Source organism: Heterodontus francisci, chromosome 32 (assembly GCF_036365525.1).
Source record: "Heterodontus francisci isolate sHetFra1 chromosome 32, sHetFra1.hap1, whole genome shotgun sequence".
Classification (NCBI taxonomy): domain Eukaryota; kingdom Metazoa; phylum Chordata; class Chondrichthyes; order Heterodontiformes; family Heterodontidae; genus Heterodontus; species Heterodontus francisci.
In genome coordinates this window covers 51,520,646-51,544,394 of record NC_090402.1, presented here as the reverse complement: position 1 = coordinate 51,544,394, position 23,749 = coordinate 51,520,646, and the positions used below count along the sequence as shown (strand labels likewise).

Sequence of the window (23,749 nt, the reverse complement as noted above, 5' to 3'; positions counted from 1 at the left end):
TCCGGTCCCTAACACCTCACTCCATCCGGATCACTAACGCCTCACTCCATCCGGTCCCTAACACCACACTCCATCCGGATGACTAACCTCTCACTCCATCTGGTCACTAACCCCTCACTCCATCCGGATCACTAACCCCTCACTCAATCCGGTCCCTAACACCTCACTCCATCCGGATCATTAACCCCTCACTCCATCCGGTCACTAACCCCTCACTCCATCCGGATCACTAACCCCTCACTCCATCCGGTCCCCAACACCTCACTCCATCCGGATCAATAACCTCTCATTCCATCCGGTCACTAACCCCTCACTCCATCCGGATCACTAACCCCTCACTCCATCCGGTCCCTAACACCACACTCCATCCGGATGACTAACCTCTCACTCCATCTGGTCACTAACCCCTCACTCCATCCGGATCACTAACCCCTCACTCCATCCGGATCACTAACGCCTCACTCCATCCGGTCCCTAACACCACACTCCATCCGGATGACTAACCTCTCACTCCATCTGGTCACTAACCCCTCACTCCATCCGGATCACTAACCCCTCACTCAATCCGGTCCCTAACACCTCACTCCATCCGGATCATTAACCCCTCACTCCATCCGGTCACTAACCCCTCACTCCATCCGGATCACTAACCCCTCACTCCATCCGGTCCCCAACACCTCACTCCATCCGGATCAATAACCTCTCATTCCATCCGGTCACTAACCCCTCACTCCATCCGGATCACTAACCCCTCACTCAATCCGGTCCCTAACACCTCACTCCATCCGGATCACTAACCCCTCATTCCATCCGGATCACTAACCCCTCACTCCATCCGGATCACTAACCCCTCACTCCATCCGGTCCCTAACACCTCACTCCATCCGGATCACTAACCCCTCACTCCATCCGGTCCCTAACCCCTCACTCCATCCGGTCCCTAACCCCTCACTCCATCCGGATCACTAACCCCTCACTCCATTCTGTCTCTAACCCCTCACTCCATCCGGATCACTAGCCCCTCACTCCATCCGGTCCCTAACACCTCATTCCATCCGGATCACTAACCCCTCACTCCATCCGGTCAGTAACCCCTCACTCCATCCGGTCCCTTACACCTCATTCCATCCGGATCACTAACCCCTCACTCCATCCGGTCACTAACCCCTCACTCCATCCGGTCAGTAACCCCTCACTCCATCCGGTCCCTTACACCTCATTCCATCCGGATCACTAACCCCTCACTCCATCCGGTCCCTAACACCTCATTCCATCCGGATCACTAACCCCTCACTCCATCCGGTCAGTAACCCCTCACTCCATCCGGTCAGTAACCCCTCACTCCATCCGGATCACGAACCCCTCACTCCATCCGGTCCCTTACACCTCATTCCATCCGGTCACTAACCCCTCGCTCCATCCGGTCACTAACCCCTCACTCCATCCGGTCACGAACCCCTCACTCCATCCGGATCACTAACCCCTCACTTCATCCGGTCACTAACCCCTCACTCCATCCGGATCACTAACCCCTCACTCCATCCGGTCACTAACCCCTCACTTCATCCGGTGATTAACCCCTCACTCCATCCGGATCACTAACCCCTCACTCCATCCAGTCACTAACCCCTCACTCCATCCGGTCACGAACCCCTCACTCCATCCGGATCACTAACCCCTCACTCCATCCAGTCACTAACCCCTCACTCCATCTGGTCACTAACCCCTCACTCCAGCCGGATCACGAACCCCTCACTCCATCCGGTCCCTAACACCTCATTCCATCCGGTCACGAACCCCTCACTCCATCCGGTCACTAACCCCTCACTCCATCCGGTCACTAACCCCTCACTCCATCCGGTCAGTAACCCCTCACTCCATCCGGTCCCTTACACCTCATTCAATCCGGATCACTAACCCCTCACTCCATCCGGTCCCTAACACCTCATTCCATCCGGATCACTAACCCCTCACTCCATCCGGTCAGTAACCCCTCACTCCATCCGGTCAGTAACCCCTCACTCCATCCGGATCACGAACCCCTCACTCCATCCGGTCCCTTACACCTCATTCCATCCGGTCACTAACCCCTCACTCCATCCGGTCACTAACCCCTCACTCCATCTGGTCACGAACCCCTCACTCCATCCGGATCACTAACCCCTCACTTCATCCGGTCACTAACCCCTCACTCCATCCGGATCACTAACCCCTCACTCCATCCGGTCACTAACCCCTCACTTCATCCGGTGACTAACCCCTCACTCCATCCGGATCACTAACCCCTCACTCCATCCAGTCACTAACCCCTCACTCCATCCGGTCACGAACCCCTCACTCCATCCGGATCACTAACCCCTCACTCCATCCAGTCACTAACCCCTCACTCCATCTGGTCACTAACCCCTCACTCCATCCGGATCACGAACCCCTCACTCCATCCGGTCCCTAACACCTCATTCCATCCGGTCACTAACCCCTCACTCCATCCGGATCACTAACCCCTCACTCCATCCGGTCACTAACCCCTCACTCCATCCGGATCACTAACCCCTCACTCCATCCAGTCACTCACCCCTCACTCCATCTGGTCACTAACCCCTCACTCCATCCGGATCACTGACCCCTCACTCCATCCGGATCACTAACCCCACACTCCATCCGGTCACTAATCCCTCACTCATCCGGATCACTAACCCCTCACTCCATCCAGTCACTAACCCCTCACTCCATCTGGTCACTAACACCTCACTCCATCCGGATCACGAACCCCTCACTCCATCCGGTCCCTAACACCTCATTCCATCCGGTCACTAACCCCTCACTCCATCCGGATCATTAACCCCTCACTCCATCCGGTCACTAACCCCTCACTCCATCCGGATCACTAACCCCTCACTCCATCCAGTCACTCACCCCTCACTCCATCTGGTCACTAACCCCTCACTCCATCCGGATCACTGACCCCTCACTCCATCCGGTCCCTAACATCTCATTCCATCCGGATCACTAACCCCTCACTCCATCCGGATCACGAACCCCTCGCTCCATCCGGTCACTAACCCCTCACTCAATCCGGATCACTAACCCCTCACTCCATCCGGATCACTCACCCCTCACTCCATCTGGTCACTAACCCCTCACTCCATCCGGATCACTAACCCCTCACTTCATCCGGATCACTAATCCCTCACTCCATCCGGATCACTAACCCCACACTCCATCCGGTCACTAATCCCTCACTCCATCCAGATCACTAATCCCTCACTCCATCCGGATCACTAACCCCTCACTCCATCCGGTCACTAATCCCTCACTCCATCCGGATCACTAATCCCTCACTCCATCCGGTCACTATTCCCTCACTCCATCCGGATCACTAACCCCTCACTCCATCCATATCACTAACCCCTCACTCCATCCGGATCACTAACCCCTCACTCCATCCGGTTAGTAACCCCTCACTCCATCCGGTCAGTAACCCCTCACTCCATCCGGATCACTAACCCCTCATTCCATCCGGTCCCGAACAGCTCATTCCATCCGGATCACTAACCCCTCATTCCATCCGGTCACTAACCCCTCACTCCATCCGGATCACGAACCCCTCACTCCATCCAGTCACTAACCCCTCACTCCATCCGGATCACTAACGCCTCACTCCATCCGGTCCCCAACACCTCACTCCATCCGGATGACTAACCTCTCACTCCATCCGGTCACTAACCCCTCACTCCATCCGGATCACTAACCCCTCACTCAATCCGGTCCCTAACACCTCACTCCATCCGGATCATTAACCCCTCACTCCATCCGGTCACTAACCCCTCACTCCATCCGGATCACTAACCCCTCACTCCATCCGGTCCCTAACACCTCACTCCTTCCGGATCACTAACCCCTCACTCCATCCGGTCCCCAACACCTCACTCCATCCGGATCACTAACCTCTCACTCCATCCGGTCACTAACCCCTCACTCCATCCGGATCACTAACCCCTCACTCAATCCGGTCCCTAACACCTCTCTCCATCCGGATCACTAACCCCTCACTCCATCCGGTCACTAACCCCTCACTCCATCCGGATCACTAACCCCTCACTCCATCCGGTCCCTAACACCTCACTCCATCCGGATCACTAACCCCTCACTCCATCCGGATCACTAACCCCTCACTCCATCCGGTCCCTAACACCTCACTCCATCCGGATCACTAACCCCTCACTCCATCCGGTCCCTAACCCCTCACTCCATCCGGTCCCTAACCCCTCACTCCATCCGGATCACTAACCCCTCACTCCATCCTGTCTCTAACCCCTCACTCCATCCGGATCACTAGCCCCTCACTCCATCCGGTCCCTAACACCTCATTCCATCCGGATCACTAACCCCTCACTCCATCCGGTCAGTAACCCCTCACTCCATCCGGTCCCTTACACCTCATTCCATCCGGATCACTAACCCCTCACTCCATCCGGTCCCTAACACCTCATTCCATGCGGATCACTAACCCCTCACTCCATCCGGTCAGTAACCCCTCACTCCATCCGGTCAGTAACCCCTCACTCCATCCGGATCACGAACCCCTCACTCCATCCGGTCCCTTACACCTCATTCCATCCGGTCACTAACCCCTCACTCCATCCGGTCACTAACCCCTCACTCCATCCGGTCACTAACCCCTCACTCCATCCGGTCACGAACCCCTCACTCCATCCGGATCACTAACCCCTCACTTCATCCGGTCACTAACCCCTCACTCCATCCGGATCACTAACCCCTCACTCCATCCGGTCACTAACCCCTCACTTCATCCGGTGACTAACCCCTCACTCCATCCGGATCACTAACCCCTCACTCCATCCAGTCACTAACCCCTCACTCCATCCGGTCACGAACCCCTCACTCCATCCGGATCACTAACCCGTCACTCCATCCAGTCCCTAACCCCTCACTCCATCTGGTCACTAACCCCTCACTCCATCCGGATCACGAACCCCTCACTCCATCCGGTCCCTAACACCTCATTCCATCCGGTCACTAACCCCTCACTCCATCCGGATCACTAACCCCTCACTCCATCCGGTCACTAACCCCTCACTCCATCTGGATCACTAACCCCTCACTCCATCCAGTCACTCACCCCTCACTCCATCCGGTCACTAATCCCTCACTCCATCCGGATCACTAACCCCTCACTCCATCCAGTCACTAACCCCTCACTCCATCTGGTCACTAACCCCTCACTCCATCCGGATCACGAACCCCTCACTCCATCCGGTCCCTAACACCTCATTCCATCCGGTCACTAACCCCTCACTCCATCCGGATCACTAACCCCTCACTCCATCCGGTCACTAACCCCTCACTCCATCCGGATCACTAACCCCTCACTCCATCCAGTCACTCACCCCTCACTCCATCTGGTCACTAACCCCTCACTCCATCCGGATCACTGACCCCTCACTCCATCCGGTCCCTAACATCTCATTCCATCCGGATCACTAACCCCTCACTCCAATCGGATCACTAACCCCTCACTCCATCCGGTCACTAACCCCTCACTCCATCCGGATCACTAACCCCTCACTCCATCCGGATCACTCACCCCTCACTCCATCTGGTCACTAACCCCTCACTCCATCCGGATCACTAACCCCTCACTTCATCCGGATCACTAATCCCTCACTCCATCCGGATCACTAACCCCACACTCCATCCGGTCACTAATCCCTCACTCCATCCGGATCACTAATCCCTCACTCCATCCGGATCACTAACCCCTCACTCCATCCGGTCACTAACCCCTCACTCCATCCGGATCACTAACCCCTCACTCCATCCGGTCCCTAACACCTCACTCCATCCGGATCACTAACCCCTCACTCCATCCGGATCACTAACCCCTCACTCCATCCGGTCCCTAACACCTCACTCCATCCGGATCACTAACTCCTCACTCCATCCGGTCCCTAACCCCTCACTCCATCCGGTCCCTAACCCCTCACTCCATCCGGATCACTAACCCCTCACTCCATCCTGTCTCTAACCCCTCACTCCATCCGGATCACTAGCCCCTCACTCCATCCGGTCCCTAACACCTCATTCCATCCGGATCACTAACCCCTCACTCCATCCGGTCAGTAACCCCTCACTCCATCCGGTCCCTTACACCTCATTCCATCCGGATCACTAACCCCTCACTCCATCCGGTCCCTAACACCTCATTCCATCCGGATCACTAACCCCTCACTCCATCCGGTCAGTAACCCCTCACTCCATCCGGTCAGTAACCCCTCACTCCATCCGGATCACGAACCCCTCACTCCATCCGGTCCCTTACACCTCATTCCATCCGGTCAGTAACCCCTCACTCCATCCGGTCACTAACCCCTCACTCCATCCGGTCACTAACCCCTCACTCCATCCGGTCACGAACCCCTCACTCCATCCGGATCACTAACCCCTCACTTCATCCGGTCACTAACCCCTCACTCCATCCGGATCACTAACCCCTCACTCCATCCGGTCACTAACCCCTCACTTCATCCGGTGACTAACCCCTCACTCCATCCGGATCACTAACCCCTCACTCCATCCAGTCACTAACCCCTCACTCCATCCGGTCACGAACCCCTCACTCCATCCGGATCACTAACCCGTCACTCCATCCAGTCCCTAACCCCTCACTCCATCTGGTCACTAACCCCTCACTCCATCCGGATCACGAACCCCTCACTCCATCCGGTCCCTAACACCTCATTCCATCCGGTCACTAACCCCTCACTCCATCTGGATCACTAACCCCTCACTCCATCCAGTCACTCACCCCTCACTCCATCCGGTCACTAATCCCTCACTCCATCCGGATCACTAACCCCTCACTCCATCCAGTCACTAACCCCTCACTCCATCTGGTCACTAACCCCTCACTCCATCCGGATCACGAACCCCTCACTCCATCCGGTCCCTAACACCTCATTCCATCCGGTCACTAACCCCTCACTCCATCCGGATCACTAACCCCTCACTCCATCCGGTCACTAACCCCTCACTCCATCCGGATCACTAACCCCTCACTCCATCCAGTCACTCACCCCTCACTCCATCTGGTCACTAACCCCTCACTCCATCCGGATCACTGACCCCTCACTCCATCCGGTCCCTAACATCTCATTCCATCCGGATCACTAACCCCTCACTCCTATCGGATCACTAACCCCTCACTCCATCCGGTCACTAACCCCTCACTCCATCCGGATCACTAACCCCTCACTCCATCCGGATCACTCACCCCTCACTCCATCTGGTCACTAACCCCTCACTCCATCCGGATCACTAACCCCTCACTTCATCCGGATCACTAATCCCTCACTCCATCCGGATCACTAACCCCACACTCCATCCGGTCACTAATCCCTCACTCCATCCGGATCACTAATCCCTCACTCCATCCGGATCACTAACCCCTCACTCCATCCGGTCACTAATCCCTCACTCCATCCGGATCACTAATCCCTCACTCCATCCGGTCACTATTCCCTCACTCCATCCGGATCACTAACCCCTCACTCCATCCGGATCACTCACCCCTCACTCCATCTGGTCACTAACCCCTCACTCCATCCGGATCACTAACCCCTCACTTCATCCGGATCACTAATCCCTCACTCCATCCGGATCACTAACCCCACACTCCATCCGGTCACTAATCCCTCACTCCATCCGGATCACTAATCCCTCACTCCATCCGGATCACTAACCCCACACTCCATCCGGTCACTAATCCCTCACTCCATCCGGATCACTAACCCCTCACTCCATCCGGTCCCTAACACCTCATTCCATCCGGATCACTAACCCCTCACTCCATCCGGTCAGTAACCCCTCACTCCATCCGGTTAGTAACCCCTCACTCCATCCGGATCACGAACCCCTCACTCCATCCGGTCCCTTACACCTCATTCCATCCGGTCACTAACCCCTCACTCCATCCGGTCACTAACCCCTCACTCCATCCGGTCACTAACCCCTCACTCCATCCGGTCACAAACCCCTCACTCCATCCGGATCACTAACCCCTCACTTCATCCGGTCACTAACCCCTCACTCCATCCGGATCACTAACCCCTCACTCCATCCGGTCACTAACCCCTCACTTCATCCGGTGACTAACCCCTCACTCCATCCGGATCACTAACCCCTCACTCCATCCAGTCACTAACCCCTCACTCCATCCGGTCACGAACCCCTCACTCCATCCGGATCACTAACCCGTCACTCCATCCAGTCCCTAACCCCTCACTCCATCTGGTCACTAACCCCTCACTCCATCCGGATCACGAACCCCTCACTCCATCCGGTCCCTAACACCTCATTCCATCCGGTCACTAACCCCTCACTCCATCCGGATCACTAACCCCTCACTCCATCCGGTCACTAACCCCTCACTCCATCCGGATCACTAACCCCTCACTCCATCCAGTCACTCACCCCTCACTCCATCTGGTCACTAACCCCTCACTCCATCCGGATCACTGACCCCTCACTCCATCCGGTCCCTAACATCTCATTCCATCCGGATCACTAACCCCTCACTCCTATCGGATCACTAACCCCTCACTCCATCCGGTCACTAACCCCTCACTCCATCCGGATCACTAACCCCTCACTCCATCCGGATCACTCACCCCTCACTCCATCTGGTCACTAACCCCTCACTCCATCCGGATCACTAACCCCTCACTTCATCCGGATCACTAATCCCTCACTCCATCCGGATCACTAACCCCACACTCCATCCGGTCACTAATCCCTCACTCCATCCGGATCACTAATCCCTCACTCCATCCGGATCACTAACCCCTCACTCCATCCGGTCACTAATCCCTCACTCCATCCGGATCACTAATCCCTCACTCCATCCGGTCACTATTCCCTCACTCCATCCGGATCACTAACCCCTCACTCCATCCATATCACTAACCCCTCACTCCATCCGGATCACTAACCCCTCAATCCATCCGGTCACTATTCCCTCACTCCATCCGGATCACTAACCCCTCACTCCATCCATATCACTAACCCCTCACTCCATCCGGTCACTAACCCCTCACTCCATCCGGATCACCAATTCCCGCACTCCATCCATATCACCAAATCCCTCACTCCATCCATATCACCAAATCCCTCACTCCATGCGGATCACCAAATCCCTCACTCCATCCATGTCACCAAATCCCTCACTCCATCCAGATCACTGCATTTCCACTCCAACCAGATCACATCGCTCACTCCATCCGGATCACTGATCCCTCACTCCATCCGGATCACTACATCCCCACTCCAATCAGATCACATTCCTCACTAGGAGCGGCACAGTGGCGCAGTCGTTAGCACCCCAGCCTCACAGCTCCAGCGACCCGGGTTTGGTTCTGGGTACTGCCTGTGTGGGGTTTGCAAGTTCTTCCTGTGACTGCGTGGGTTTTCACTGGGTGGCTCCGGTTTCCTCCCACAGCCAAAGTCTTGCATGTGATAGGTAAATTGGCCATTGTAAATTGCCCCTAGTGTAGGTAGGTGATAGGGAAAATGGGATTACTGTAGGGTTAGTATAAATGGGTGGTTGTTGGTTGGCACAGACTTGGTGGGCCGAAGGGCCTGTTTCAGTGCTGTATCTCTACATAAATAAATAAATACAAGCAAATCACTGATCCTTCACTCCATCCAGATCATTAATCCTTCGCTCTATTGGGATCACCAACTCCTCAATCATCTGGACATTAATTTTCTTATCAACTGGACAAAAAAAATTGCCAAAGGCTGGTCCGGAGGACGAGTTCGCGGAATGCATTCAAGATAGTTCCCGAGAACAATATGCCGTGGAACCAAGCAGGGATAAAGCTATTTTACATCTTCTATTGTGCAATGAGCTATAGTTAATTAATAATCTCATAGTAAAAGATCCTATGGGCAGAGTGATAATAATGATAGAATTTCACATTAAGTTTGAGAGTGACATACTTAGCTCTGAAACAAGGGTCGTAAACTTAAATAAAGCTAATTACAGAGGTGTGAGTGGTGAGTTGGCTAAGGTTGATTGTGAAAATAGATTAAAAGACATGGAGGTAGATAAGCGGTGACAAGCATTAAAAAAAAATCCAAAATTCTCAATGGAAATTTCTTGAGGAACACAAATTCCACGGGAAAAGAGATCCATCGTGGCTGACTAAAGAAGCAAGGGTAGTATTAGGTTAAAAGAAGAAGCTTATAATATTGCCAAGGAGTAAGTCCGAGGATTGGAAGAGTTTGAGAAACTAACAAAGGACAACCAAAAACTAATAAAATGGGAATAAATAGAATGAGAATAAACTGGCGAGAAGTATAAAAACAGCTTCTACAAGTATGTAAAAAGGAAGAGAGTAGCAAAAGTAAACATTGTTTCCTGAGCGGCTGATTCAGGAGAAATTATAACACAGAATAAAGAAATGGTAGAAACGTTAAACAAATATTTTGTAACTGTCTTCACAGTAGATGACACAAAACACATCCGAAAATAGTGGGGAATGAAGGGGCTGTTGAGAGTGAGGAACTCAAAGTAATTAAGATCAATAGCAGAAAAGTATTATGGAAATAAGTGGGACTAAAAGTTGACAAATCCCCAGGACCCCCTGGGGTTCTAAAACAGGTGGCTGCAGAGATAATGGATGTGCTGGCTATGATTTTCCAAAATTCCCTGCATTCTAGAACGGTCCCAGCGGATTTGAAGTTAGCAAATGTAACGCTGTTATTCAAGAAAGGAGGGAGAGAGAAAACAGGCCAGTTAGCCTGATATCAGCCATTGGGAAATGCTGCTATCTATTATTGAGGAAGTCTTAACAATGCACTTGGAAAAACATAACATGATTAAGCAGAGTCAACATGCTTTTAGGAAAGGGAGATTGTACTTGACAAATTTATTAAAGAATTTTCAGGGTTTTTGAAGTTTAGCCAGGTAGATAAAGGGGAACCAGTGGATGTAGTATATTTGCATTTCCAAAAGGCATTCGATAATGTGCCATATAAATGGTTATTACGTAAGATAAGGGCTCATGGAGTTGGGGTAATATTAGCTGGATGGGAGATCGGTTAACAGAAAGGGAGCAGAGATTAGGAATAAAAGGGGCATTTTAAAGTTGGCAAGGCGGTGACTGGTGGAGTGCTGCAAGGATCAGAGCTGAAGCCTCAATTATTTACAGTTTATATTAATGACTTAGATGAAGAGACGGAGAGTAATATATCCAAGTTTGCTGATGATACATAGCTCGGTGGGAATGTAAACTTTGAGGAGGACACAAGAGGCTGCAAAGACTTATAGACAGGTTAACTGAGTGAGCAACAAGGTAGCAGATGGAGTATAATGTGTGGAAGTGTGGGGTTATTCACTTTGGTAGGAAGAATAGAAAATTAGAATATTTTTAAACAGGAAGAAACTTTTAAATGTTGGTGCTCAGAAAAATTTGGGTTTTTTGTGTACAATAAACACAAAAAGTTAGCATGCATTTATAAGAAACAATTGGAAAGGCAAATGGCATGTTGGCCTTTATTGGAAGAAGGTTGGAGAAAAGAGTAAGCAAGTCTTGCTCCAATTGTACAGGGCTTCGTTAAGACCATACATGCAGTACTGTGTACAGTTTGGTCTCCTTATCTAAGGAAGGATATACTTGCCTTAGCGGCAGTGCAGCAAAAGTTCACTAGATTGATTCTTGGGATGATAGGGTTGTCCTATGATGAGAGGTGAGTACACTGGGCCTCTACTCTCTGGGGTTAATTAAGAATAAGAGGTGATCTCATCGTAACATGTCAGATTCTGAGGGGATTGACAAGCTACACACAAAGGTAGTTTCCCCTGTCTGTGGAGAGTCCAGAACTAGGGGGATAGTCTCGGGAGTCATACATCCCATCCGGATCACTAGCCACACATTACATCCAGATCACAGACCCATCATTCAATCTGGATCACTGCCCTTCACTCCATCTGAATAACTGTCATCCTACTCCATCCGGATCACTAATCCCTCACTCCGGATCACTAATCCCTCACTCCGTCCGGATCACTAACTCCTCACTCCATCCGGACCAAACATCTCACCCCAGCCTGACCACGAGCCTCTTACCACTGCTGGCATTGTGAAAGGTTAATGGGTGAAGGGTTAATCTTGGCTAACCTCTCAACCCAACCTGATTATTAAATAGCCAGCTAGAAAATCCCTAATTAAGTTAACCACGCCTTACCTTGTTGGACCACTAACTTCCAGCACAGCCAGACTAGCAATCACTAATCCAGACTGATAACTGATCCATTAGGCAGCCGGTCTCCTTACCCAGATTGATAACTAAACCCGAATCCACCTGAAACCATGCCAGGCCATTAAGTCCTAAACTAACCCAACAACTAACCTCTCACCCTGTTTGACAACTGACCTTTCACTCATGCAGACCACGAACTGCTAACAAACCATGACATGGAAGAACACAAATTTTAACCTTCACAGACTCTTCAATCCTAAACAGATTGCTCTCGTCACGCCCTTACCCAGCTGAATGACCAGCCCTTCACCCATTAACCCGTCATCCAGCCAGCATTAACCCTTGATTAACCCTTCACCATTAACCCTTCACCCAGCCAGCATTAACCCTTCATCGAATAACCCTTCACTCAGCCGGCGTTAACCCTTCACCTATTAACCCTTCACCCATTAACCCTTCACCCACTAACCCTTCACCCAGCCGGCATTAACCCATTAACCCTTCACTTAGCAAGCATTAACCCTTCACCCATTAACCCTTCACCCAGCCGGCATTAACCCTTCACTTAGCAAGCATTAACCCTTCACCCATTAACCCTTCACCCAGCCGGCATTAACCCATTAACCCTTCACTTAGCAAGCATTAACCCTTCATCCATTAACCCTTCATCCATTAACCCTTCACCCAGCCGGCATTAACCCTTCATCCATTAACCCTTCATCCATTAACCCTTCACCCAGCCGGCATTAACCCTTCATCCATTAACCCTTCACCCGTTAACCCTTCACCCAGCCGGCATTAACCCTTCATCCATTAACCCTTCACCCGTTAACCCTTCACCCAGCCGGCATTAACCCTTCATCCATTAACCATTCACCCATTAACCCTTCACCCATTAACTCTTCACCCGTTAACCCTTCATACAGCGGGCATTAACACTTCACCCAGCCATTCTTTGTTGCACTTGCTTGGCCAAATGTGATGGTCTGCCCCAAGGAGGCAGTGGGACAGTCAGATGAAGGTGGGCAGGAGGACAAGGACAGTCAACTGAACCCTGCCCTGTCTGAAAAAGTCAAACATGGCAAGAGAGTGGGAGGTGAGGAAAAGGAAGGAGTTAGGGAGAGGGGGAGGTAAGGGGTTGTGGGAGATGGCAGAGGTGGTAAGGAGGGTGGGAGATAGAGGGGGGTGGGATGTTGGGGGTTAGGAGATGGGGGAGTGTGGGAGGTAAGAGGTGTTGGGAAGGGGGAGGCTGGGAGAGGCTGGAGGGCAGAGGCTGGGAGGTAGGGGAAGGATGGAAGGATGGAGGGGGCAGGTGGAACGTAGGAGGAGGGTGGAGGAGTGGGTGGGTGGGAGGTGGGGAGAGGGTGGAAGTTGGGAGGGATGCTTGGAGAGATTCTCAAGCAGAAATGTTTAATGAATTAATTCATTCATCAGATACTTGAGTTTTGTCCGGTTTGACCAATTCTCCAATGACTGTCACTGGCCTGCTCAGTGTTAAAATGCACCAGCATTTGGTGGCGAACAGATTCATTGTGCTTCAGGAATGGTGAATTCATTCTCTTCGCACATTCAATGAGTGAAAGGACCAGTGGGAGGTTTAAGGAGGCCTGAGGAGATGGGGTGGGGGGGTGGGGGTGGAGGTGGGGGGCGGCGTTAGTTAAAGTCATTCACTCACATCCATTGCATTAACAGGACTGAGAATGGGAATGGGAATGGGAATGGGAAGGGTGCAGTGTGAATGTAGAGCCCCCCAGAGTAATGTTGGAGCAGTACTGCGGTGAGTGGCATGGTCTGAATTGGCAGAGAGTGTGGTGACAGTGGGTATCACCCTGCTACCACGCACCTGATAAGGTTCATTGAGAGGAGAACTCGGTCCGACCTTAAGTAGAGCTGCAGGTTGTTTTTTTTTTGCACAGCTCCAGTGTACGGCTCTCAACCTGTCGCTGATTACACGTAGCAGATTTTGACTACGATGAAGCACGTGGAATGATAAATACAAGTTTTGTCAGGTACCACTCAAGACACCGTAGATGCTTAAAGCATAATGTTAGCCATGTTCATAATGGAGAGAAAATGTGTTCACGTACAGATATCTACATACACATAACAGTCGGGAGGTGACACAAAGGCAATGTACTAACCTTTGACTCCTTTTCTTCCAGGAGTGTCTCCAGCTTCTTCTGTGCTGCTCGGCCCTCATGGTCATTGCTAACCACAACAATTATGTGTCCCCAACGGAAACGCCTCATCATTTCAAACCAGACATGAGCCTGATGAGAGTACGGTGGCACAGTGCGGAGAAAAGAGAGATGGATACTCTGCGGAAACAACACAAGCTCAGTCAGCGCATGGCACAAGTAGACAGTCACAGATCCCAAATCACAGCTCCCAAGTCACAGCTGCTGAGTCACAGTCCCTGAGACACAAACCCCAAATCACACACCCCAAATCACAGTCCCCAAGTCAAAGACCCCAAGTCACAGTCCCCAAATCACAGACCCCAAGACACAGACACCAAATCACAGTGCCGAAGTAACATACCCAAATCACAGACATTAAATCACAGTCCCCGAGTCACAGACACCAAATCACAGACACCAAATCACAGACCCCAAATCACAGACCCAAAGACACAGACACCAAGTCACAGACACCAAATCACAGACCCCAAATCACAGACCCCAAGACACAGACACCAAATCACAGACCCAAGTCAAAGACCCCAAATCACAGACCCCAAGTAACAGACCCCAAATCACAGACCCCAAGTGACAGACACCAAGTGACAGACACCAAGTCAGAGACACCAAATCACAGACCCCAAGTCACAGACACCAGGTCACAGACACCAAATCACAGACACCAAGTCACAGACACCAGGTCACAGACACCAGGTCACAGACACCAAATCACAGACACCATGACACAGACACCAAGTCACAGACACCAAATCACAGACCCCAACTCACAGTCCCCAATCCACAGTCCCCAAGACACAAACACCAAATCGCAGTCCCCAAGTCACAGACCCCAAGTGACGGATACCAAGTCACAGACGTCAAGTCACAGACACCAAGTCACAGACGACAAGTCACAGTCACCAAGTCACAGTCCCCAAGTGACAGACACCAAATCACAGTCCCCAAATCATAGTCCCCAAGTCACAGACCCCATGTGGCAGACACCAAGTCACAGACACCAAATCACAGTCCCCAAGTGACAGACACCAAGTGACAGACACCAAGTCACAGACACCAAGTCACAGACGACAAGTCACAGTCACCAAGTCACAGTCCCCAAGTCACAGACACCACGTCACAGACACCAAATCACAGACACCAAGTCACAGACACCAAATGACAGACACCAGGTCACAGACACCAAATGACAGACACCATGACACAGACACCAAGTCACAGACACCAAGTCACAGTCCCCAAGTGACAGACACCAAATCACAGTCCCCAAATCATAGTCCCCAAGTGACAGACACCAAGTGACAGACACCAAGTCACAGACACCAAATCACAGTCCCCAAGTGACAGACACCATGTGACAGACACCAAGTCACAGACGTCAAGTCACAGACACCAAGTCACAGACACCAAGTCACAGACGACAAGTCACAGTCACCAAGTCACAGACACCAAGTCACAGACAGCGAGTCATCGTCCCCATGTCTTATTCCCCATGTGACAGACATCAAGTCACAGTCCCCAAGTCACAGTCCCCAAGTCATAGACACCAAGTCATCATCACCAAGTCACAGTCCCCAAGTCATAGACACCAAGTCATCATCCCCAAGTCATAGTCCCCAAGTCACAGTCCCCAAGTCACAGTCCCGAAGTGACAGACACCAAGTGGCAGTCCCCAAGACACAGACACCAAGTCACAGACACCAAATCACAGTCCCCAAGTGACAGACACCAAGTCATAGACACCAAGACACAGACACCAAATCACAGTCCCCAAATCATAGTCCCCAAGTCACAGACCCCAAGTCACAGTCCCGAAGTCACAGATACCAAGTCACAGACCCCAAGTCACAGACCCCAACTCACAGTCCACAAGTCACAGACCCCAACTCACAGTCCACAAGTCACAGACACCAACTCACAGACACCAAGTCACAGTCCCCAAATCACAGACCCCAACTCACAGTCCCCAAGTGACAGACACCAAGTCACAGACTTCAAGTGACAGACACCAAGTCATAGACACCAAGACACAGACACCAAGTCACAGACACCAAATCACAGTCGCCAAGTGACAGACACCAAGTCACAGACTTCAAGTGACAGACACCAAGTCATAGACACCAAGACACAGACACCAAGTCACAGATGCCGGATCACCACACCAAGTCACAGACACCAAATCACTGTCCCCAAATCATAGTCCGCAAGTCACAGACCCCAAGTCACAGTCCACAAGTCACAGACACCAACTCACAGATACCAAGTCACAGACACCAACTCACAGACACCAAGTCACAGTCCCAAAATCACAGACACCAAGTCACAGACACCAAGTCACAGACACCAAGTCACAGTCCCCAAATCACAGTTCCCAAGTCACAGACACCAAATCACAGACACCAAGTCACAGACACCAAGTCACAGTCCCCAACTCACAGTCCCCAAATCACAGTTCCCAAGTCACAGACACCAAGTCACAGTCCCCAAATCACAGTTCCCAAGTCACAGACACCAAGTCACAGACACCATGTTGCAGTCCCCAAATCACAGACCCAAGTCACAGATACCTAGTCACAGACCCCAAGTCACAGTCCCCAACTCACAGTCCCCAAATCACAGTCCCCAAATCACAGACCCAAGCCACAGACGCCAAGTCACAATCCCCAAGTCACAGACACCAAGTGACAGACACCAAGTGACAGACACCAAGTCACAGACACCAAGTCACAGACGACAAGTCACAGTCACCAAGTCACAGTCCCCAAGTCACAGACACCACGTCACAGACACCAAATCACAGACACCAAGTCACAGACACCAGGTCACAGACACCAAATGACAGACACCATGACACAGACACCAAGTCACAGACACCAAGTCACAGTCCCCAAGTGACAGACACCAAATCACAGTCCCCAAATCATAGTCCCCAAGTGACAGACACCAAGTGACAGACACCAAGTCACAGACACCAAATCACAGTCCCCAAGTGACAGACACCATGTGACAGACACCAAGTCACAGACGTCAAGTCACAGACACCAAGTCACAGACACCAAGTCACAGACGACAAGTCACAGTCACCAAGTCACAGACACCAAGTCACAGACAGCGAGTCATCGTCCCCATGTCTTATTCCCCATGTGACAGACATCAAGTCACAGTCCCCAAGTCACAGTCCCCAAGTCATAGACACCAAGTCATCATCACCAAGTCACAGTCCCCAAGTCATAGACACCAAGTCATCATCCCCAAGTCATAGTCCCCAAGTCACAGTCCCCAAGTCACAGTCCCGAAGTGACAGACACCAAGTGGCAGTCCCCAAGACACAGACACCAAGTCACAGACACCAAATCACAGTCCCCAAGTGACAGACACCAAGTCATAGACACCAAGACACAGACACCAAATCACAGTCCCCAAATCATAGTCCCCAAGTCACAGACCCCAAGTCACAGTCCCGAAGTCACAGATACCAAGTCACAGACCCCAAGTCACAGACCCCAACTCACAGTCCACAAGTCACAGACCCCAACTCACAGTCCACAAGTCACAGACACCAACTCACAGACACCAAGTCACAGTCCCCAAATCACAGACCCCAACTCACAGTCCCCAAGTGACAGACACCAAGTCACAGACTTCAAGTGACAGACACCAAGTCATAGACACCAAGACACAGACACCAAGTCACAGACACCAAATCACAGTCCCCAAGTGACAGACACCAAGTCACAGACTTCAAGTGACAGACACCAAGTCATAGACACCAAGACACAGACACCAAGTCACAGATGCCAGATCACCACACCAAGTCACAGACACCAAATCACAGTCCCCAAATCATAGTCCGCAAGTCACAGACCCCAAGTCACAGTCCACAAGTCACAGACATCAACTCACAGACACCAAGTCACAGTCCCAAAATCACAGACACCAAGTCACAGACACCAAGTCACAGACACCAAGTCACAGTCCCCAAATCACAGTTCCCAAGTCACAGACACCAAATCACAGACACCAAGTCACAGACACCAAGTCACAGTCCCCAACTCACAGTCCCCAAATCACAGTTCCCAAGTCACAGACACCAAGTCACAGTCCCCAAATCACAGTTCCCAAGTCACAGACACCAAGTCACAGACACCATGTTACAGTCCCCAAATCACAGACCCAAGTCACAGATACCTAGTCACAGACCCCAAGTCACAGTCCCCAACTCACAGTCCCCAAATCACAGTCCCCAAATCACAGACCCAAGCCACAGACGCCAAGTCACAATCCCCAAGTCACAGACACCAAGTCACAGACACCAAGTCACAGACACCAAGTCACAGACAACAAGTCACAGTCACCAAGTCACAGTCCCCAAGTCACAGACACCACGTCACAGACACCAAATCACAGACACCAAGTCACAGACACCAGGTCACAGACACCAAATGACAGACACCATGACACAGACACCAAGTCACAGACACCAAGTCACAGTCCCCAAGTGACAGACACCAAATCACAGTCCCCAAATCATAGTCCCCAAGTGACAGACACCAAGTGACAGACACCAAGTCACAGACACCAAATCACAGTCCCCAAGTGACAGACACCATGTGACAGACACCAAGTCACAGACGTCAAGTCACAGACACCAAGTCACAGACACCAAGTCACAGACGACAAGTCACAGTCACCAAGTCACAGACACCAAGTCACAGACAGCGAGTCATCGTCCCCATGTCTTATTCCCCATGTGACAGACATCAAGTCACAGTCCCCAAGTCACAGTCCCGAAGTGACAGACACCAAGTGGCAGCCCCCAAGACACAGACACCAAGTCACAGACACCAAATCACAGTCCCCAAGTGACAGACACCAAGTCATAGACACCAAGACACAGACACCAAATCACAGTCCCCAAATCATAGTCCCCAAGTCACAGACCCCAAGTCACAGTCCCGAAGTCACAGATACCAAGTCACAGACCCCAAGTCACAGACCCCAAGTCACAGTCCACAAGTCACAGACCCCAACTCACAGTCCACAAGTCACAGACACCAACTCACAGACACCAAGTCACAGTCCCCAAATCACAGACCCCAACTCACAGTCCCCAAGTGACAGACACCAAGTCACAGACTTCAAGTGACAGACACCAAGTCATAGACACCAAGACACAGACACCAAGTCACAGACACCAAATCACAGTCCCCAAGTGACAGACACCAAGTCACAGACTTCAAGTGACAGACACCAAGTCATAGACACCAAATCACAGTCCCCAAATCATAGTCCGCAAGTCACAGACCCCAAGTCACAGTCCACAAGTCACAGACACCAACTCACAGACACCAAGTCACAGTCCCAAAATCACAGACACCAAGTCACAGACACCAAGTCACAGACCCCAAGTCACAGTCCCCAAATCACAGTTCCCAAGTCACAGACACCAAATCACAGACACCAAGTCACAGACACCAAGTCACAGTCCCCAACTCACAGTCCCCAAATCACAGTTCCCAAGTCACAGACACCAAGTCACAGTCCCCAAATCACAGTTCCCAAGTCACAGACACCAAGTCACAGACACCATGTTACAGTCCCCAAATCACAGACCCAAGTCACAGATACCTAGTCACAGACCCCAAGTCACAGTCCCCAACTCACAGTCCCCAAATCACAATCCCCAAGTCACAGACACCAAGTGACAGACACCAAGTCACAGACACCAAGTTACAGACACCAAGTCACAGACGACAAGTCACAGTCACCAAGTCACAGTCCCCAAGTCACAGACACCACGTCACAGACACCAAATCACAGACACCAAGTCACAGACACCAGGTCACAGACACCAAATGACAGACACCATGACACAGACACCAAGTCACAGACACCAAGTCACAGTCCCCAAGTGACAGACACCAAATCACAGTCCCCAAATCATAGTCCCCAAGTCACAGACCCCATGTGGCAGACACCAAGTCACAGACACCAAATCACAGTCCCCAAGTGACAGACACCAAGTGACAGACACCAAGTCACAGACACCAAATCACAGTCCCCAAGTGACAGACACCATGTGACAGACACCAAGTCACAGACACCAAGTCACAGACGACAAGTCACAGTCACCAAGTCACAGACACCAAGTCACAGACAGCAAGTCATCGTCCCCATGTCTCATTCCCCATGTGACAGACATCAAGTCACAGTCCCCAAGTCACAGTCCCCAAGTCATAGACACCAAGTCATCATCCCCAAGTCACAGTCCCCAAGTCATAGACACCAAGTCATCATCCCCAAGTCATAGTCCCCAAGTCACAGTCCCCAAGTCACAGTCCATAAGTGACAGACACCAAATCACAGTCCCCAAATCATAGTCCCCAAGTCACAGACCCCAAGTCACAGTCCCGAAGTCACAGATACCAAGTCACAGACCCCAAGTCACAGACCCCAAGTCACAGACCCCAACTCACAGTCCACAAGTCACAGACCCCAACTCACAGTCCACAAGTCACAGACACCAACTCACAGACACCAAGTCACAGTCCCCAAATCACAGACCCCAACTCACAGTCCCCAAGTGACAGACACCAAGTCACAGACTTCAAGTGACAGACACCAAGTCATAGACACCAAGTCACAGACACCAAATCACAGACACCAAATCACAGTCCCCAAGTGACAGACACCAAGTCACAGACTTCAAGTGACAGACACCAAGTCATAGACACCAAGACACAGACACCAAGTCACAGATGCCAGATCACCACACCAAGTCACAGACACCAAATCACAGTCCCCAAATCACAGTCCGCAAGTCACAGACCCCAAGTCACAGTCCACAAGTCACAGACACCAACTCACAGACACCAAGTCACAGTCCCAAAATCACAGACACCAAGTCACAGACACCAAGTCACAGACCCCAAGTCACAGACCCCAAGTCACAGTCCCCAAATCACAGTTCCCAAGTCACAGACACCAAATCACAGACACCAAGTCACAGACACCAAGTCACAGTCCCCAACTCGCAGTCCCCAAATCACAGTTCCCAAGTCACAGACACCAAGTCACAGTCCCCAAATCACAGTTCCCAAGTCACAGACACCAAGTCACAGACACCATGTTACAGTCCCCAAATCACAGACCCAAGTCACAGATACCTAGTCACAGACCCCAAGTCACAGTCCCCAACTCACAGTCCCCAAATCACAGACCCAAGCCACAGACGCCAAGTCACAATCCCCAAGTCACAGACACCAAGTGACAGACACCAAGTGACAGACACCAAGTCACAGACCCCAAGTCACAGACGACAAGTCACAGTCACCAAGTCACAGTCACCAAGTCACAGACACCACGTCACAGACACCAAATCACAGACACCAAATCACAGACACCAAGTCACAGACACCAGGTCACAGACACCAAATGACAGACACCATGACACAGACACCAAGTCACAGACACCAAGTCACAGTCCCCAAGTGACAGACACCAAGTCACAGACACCAAGTCACAGACACCAAGTCACAGACGACAAGTCACAGTCACCAAGTCACAGTCCCCAAGTCACAGTCCCCAAGTCACAGACACCACGTCACAGACACCAAATCACAGACACCAAGTCACAGACACCAGGTCACAGACACCAAATGACAGACACCATGACACAGACACCAAGTCACAGACACCAAGTCACAGTCCCCAAGTGACAGACACCAAATCACAGTCCCCAAATCATAGTCCCCAAGTGACAGACACCAAGTGACAGACACCAAGTCACAGACGACAAGTCACAGTCACCAAGTCACAGTCCCCAAGTCACAGACACCACGTCACAGACACCAAATCACAGACACCAAGTCACAGACACCAGGTCACAGACACCAAATGACAGACACCATGACACAGACACCAAGTCACAGACACCAAGTCACAGTCCCCAAGTGACAGACACCAAGTGACAGACACCAAGTCACAGACACCAAATCACAGTCCCCAAGTGACAGAAACCATGTGACAGACACCAAGTCACAGACGTCAAGTCACAGACACCAAGTCACAGACACCAAGTCACAGACACCAAGTCACAGATCCCAAATCACATTTCCAAAGTCACAGACACCAAGTCACAGACACCAAGTCATAGCCACATAGACACAGACACCAGGTCACAGACACCAAGTCACAGACCCCATGTGACAGACACCAAGTCACAGACACCAAGTCATAGCCACAAAGACACAGACACCAAGTCACTGACACCAAGTCACAGACCCCAAGTCACAGTCCCCAAGTCACAGACACCAGGTCACAGACACCAATTCACAGTCCCCAAGTCATAGACACCAAGTCACAGACACCAAGTCACAGTCCCCAAGTCACAGATACCAAGTCATGGCCACAAAGACACAGAAACCAAGTCACAGACACCAAGTCACAGATCCCAAGTCACAGTCCCCAACTCACAATCACCAAATCACATTTCCAAAGTCACAGACACCAAGTCACAGACATCAAGTCATAGCCACAAAGACACAGACACCAAGTCACTGACACCAAGTCACAGACACCAAGTCACAGACACCAAGTCACAGTCCCCAAGTCATAGACACCAAGTCACAGTCCCCATGTGACAGGCACCAAGTCACAGACACCAAGTCACAGACTTCAAGTGACAGACACCAAGTCATAGACACCAAGACACAGACACCAAGTCACAGACACCAAATCACAGTCGCCAAGTGACAGACACCAAGTCACAGACTTCAAGTGACAGACACCAAGTCATAGACACCAAGACACAGACACCAAGTCACAGATGCCAGATCACCACACCAAGTCACAGACGCCAAATCACAGTCCCCAAATCATAGTCCGCAAGTCACGGACCCCAAGTCACAGTCCACAAGTCACAGACACCAACTCACAGACACCAAGTCACAGTCCCAAAATCACAGACACCAAGTCACAGACACCAAGTCACAGACACCAAGTCACAGACCCCAAGTCACAGACCCCAAGTCACAGTCCCCAAATCACAGTTCCCAAGTCACAGACACCAAATCACAGACACCAAGTCACAGACACCAAGTCACAGTCCCCAACTCACAGTCCCCAAATCACAGTTCCCAAGTCACAGACACCAAGTCACAGTCCCCAAATCACAGTTCCCAAGTCACAGACACCAAGTCACAGACACCATGTTACAGTCCCCAAATCACAGACCCAAGTCACAGATACCTAGTCACAGACCCCAA

General features: G+C 51.4%; 1 protein-coding gene across 4 annotated transcripts in view; it reads right to left on the bottom strand.

Moving 5' to 3' along the window:
* The window catches only part of grin1a (glutamate receptor, ionotropic, N-methyl D-aspartate 1a), a 447,138-nt gene that overhangs the window by 323,388 nt on the left and 100,001 nt on the right, over positions 1-23,749 (bottom strand). For all 4 annotated transcript variants that reach the window (XM_068011966.1, XM_068011961.1, XM_068011962.1 and 1 more), the window contains exon 3: positions 14,427-14,603. In XM_068011966.1, the coding sequence (XP_067868067.1) occupies positions 14,427-14,603 (177 nt within the window). The remainder of the gene's footprint in view (positions 1-14,426; positions 14,604-23,749) is intronic.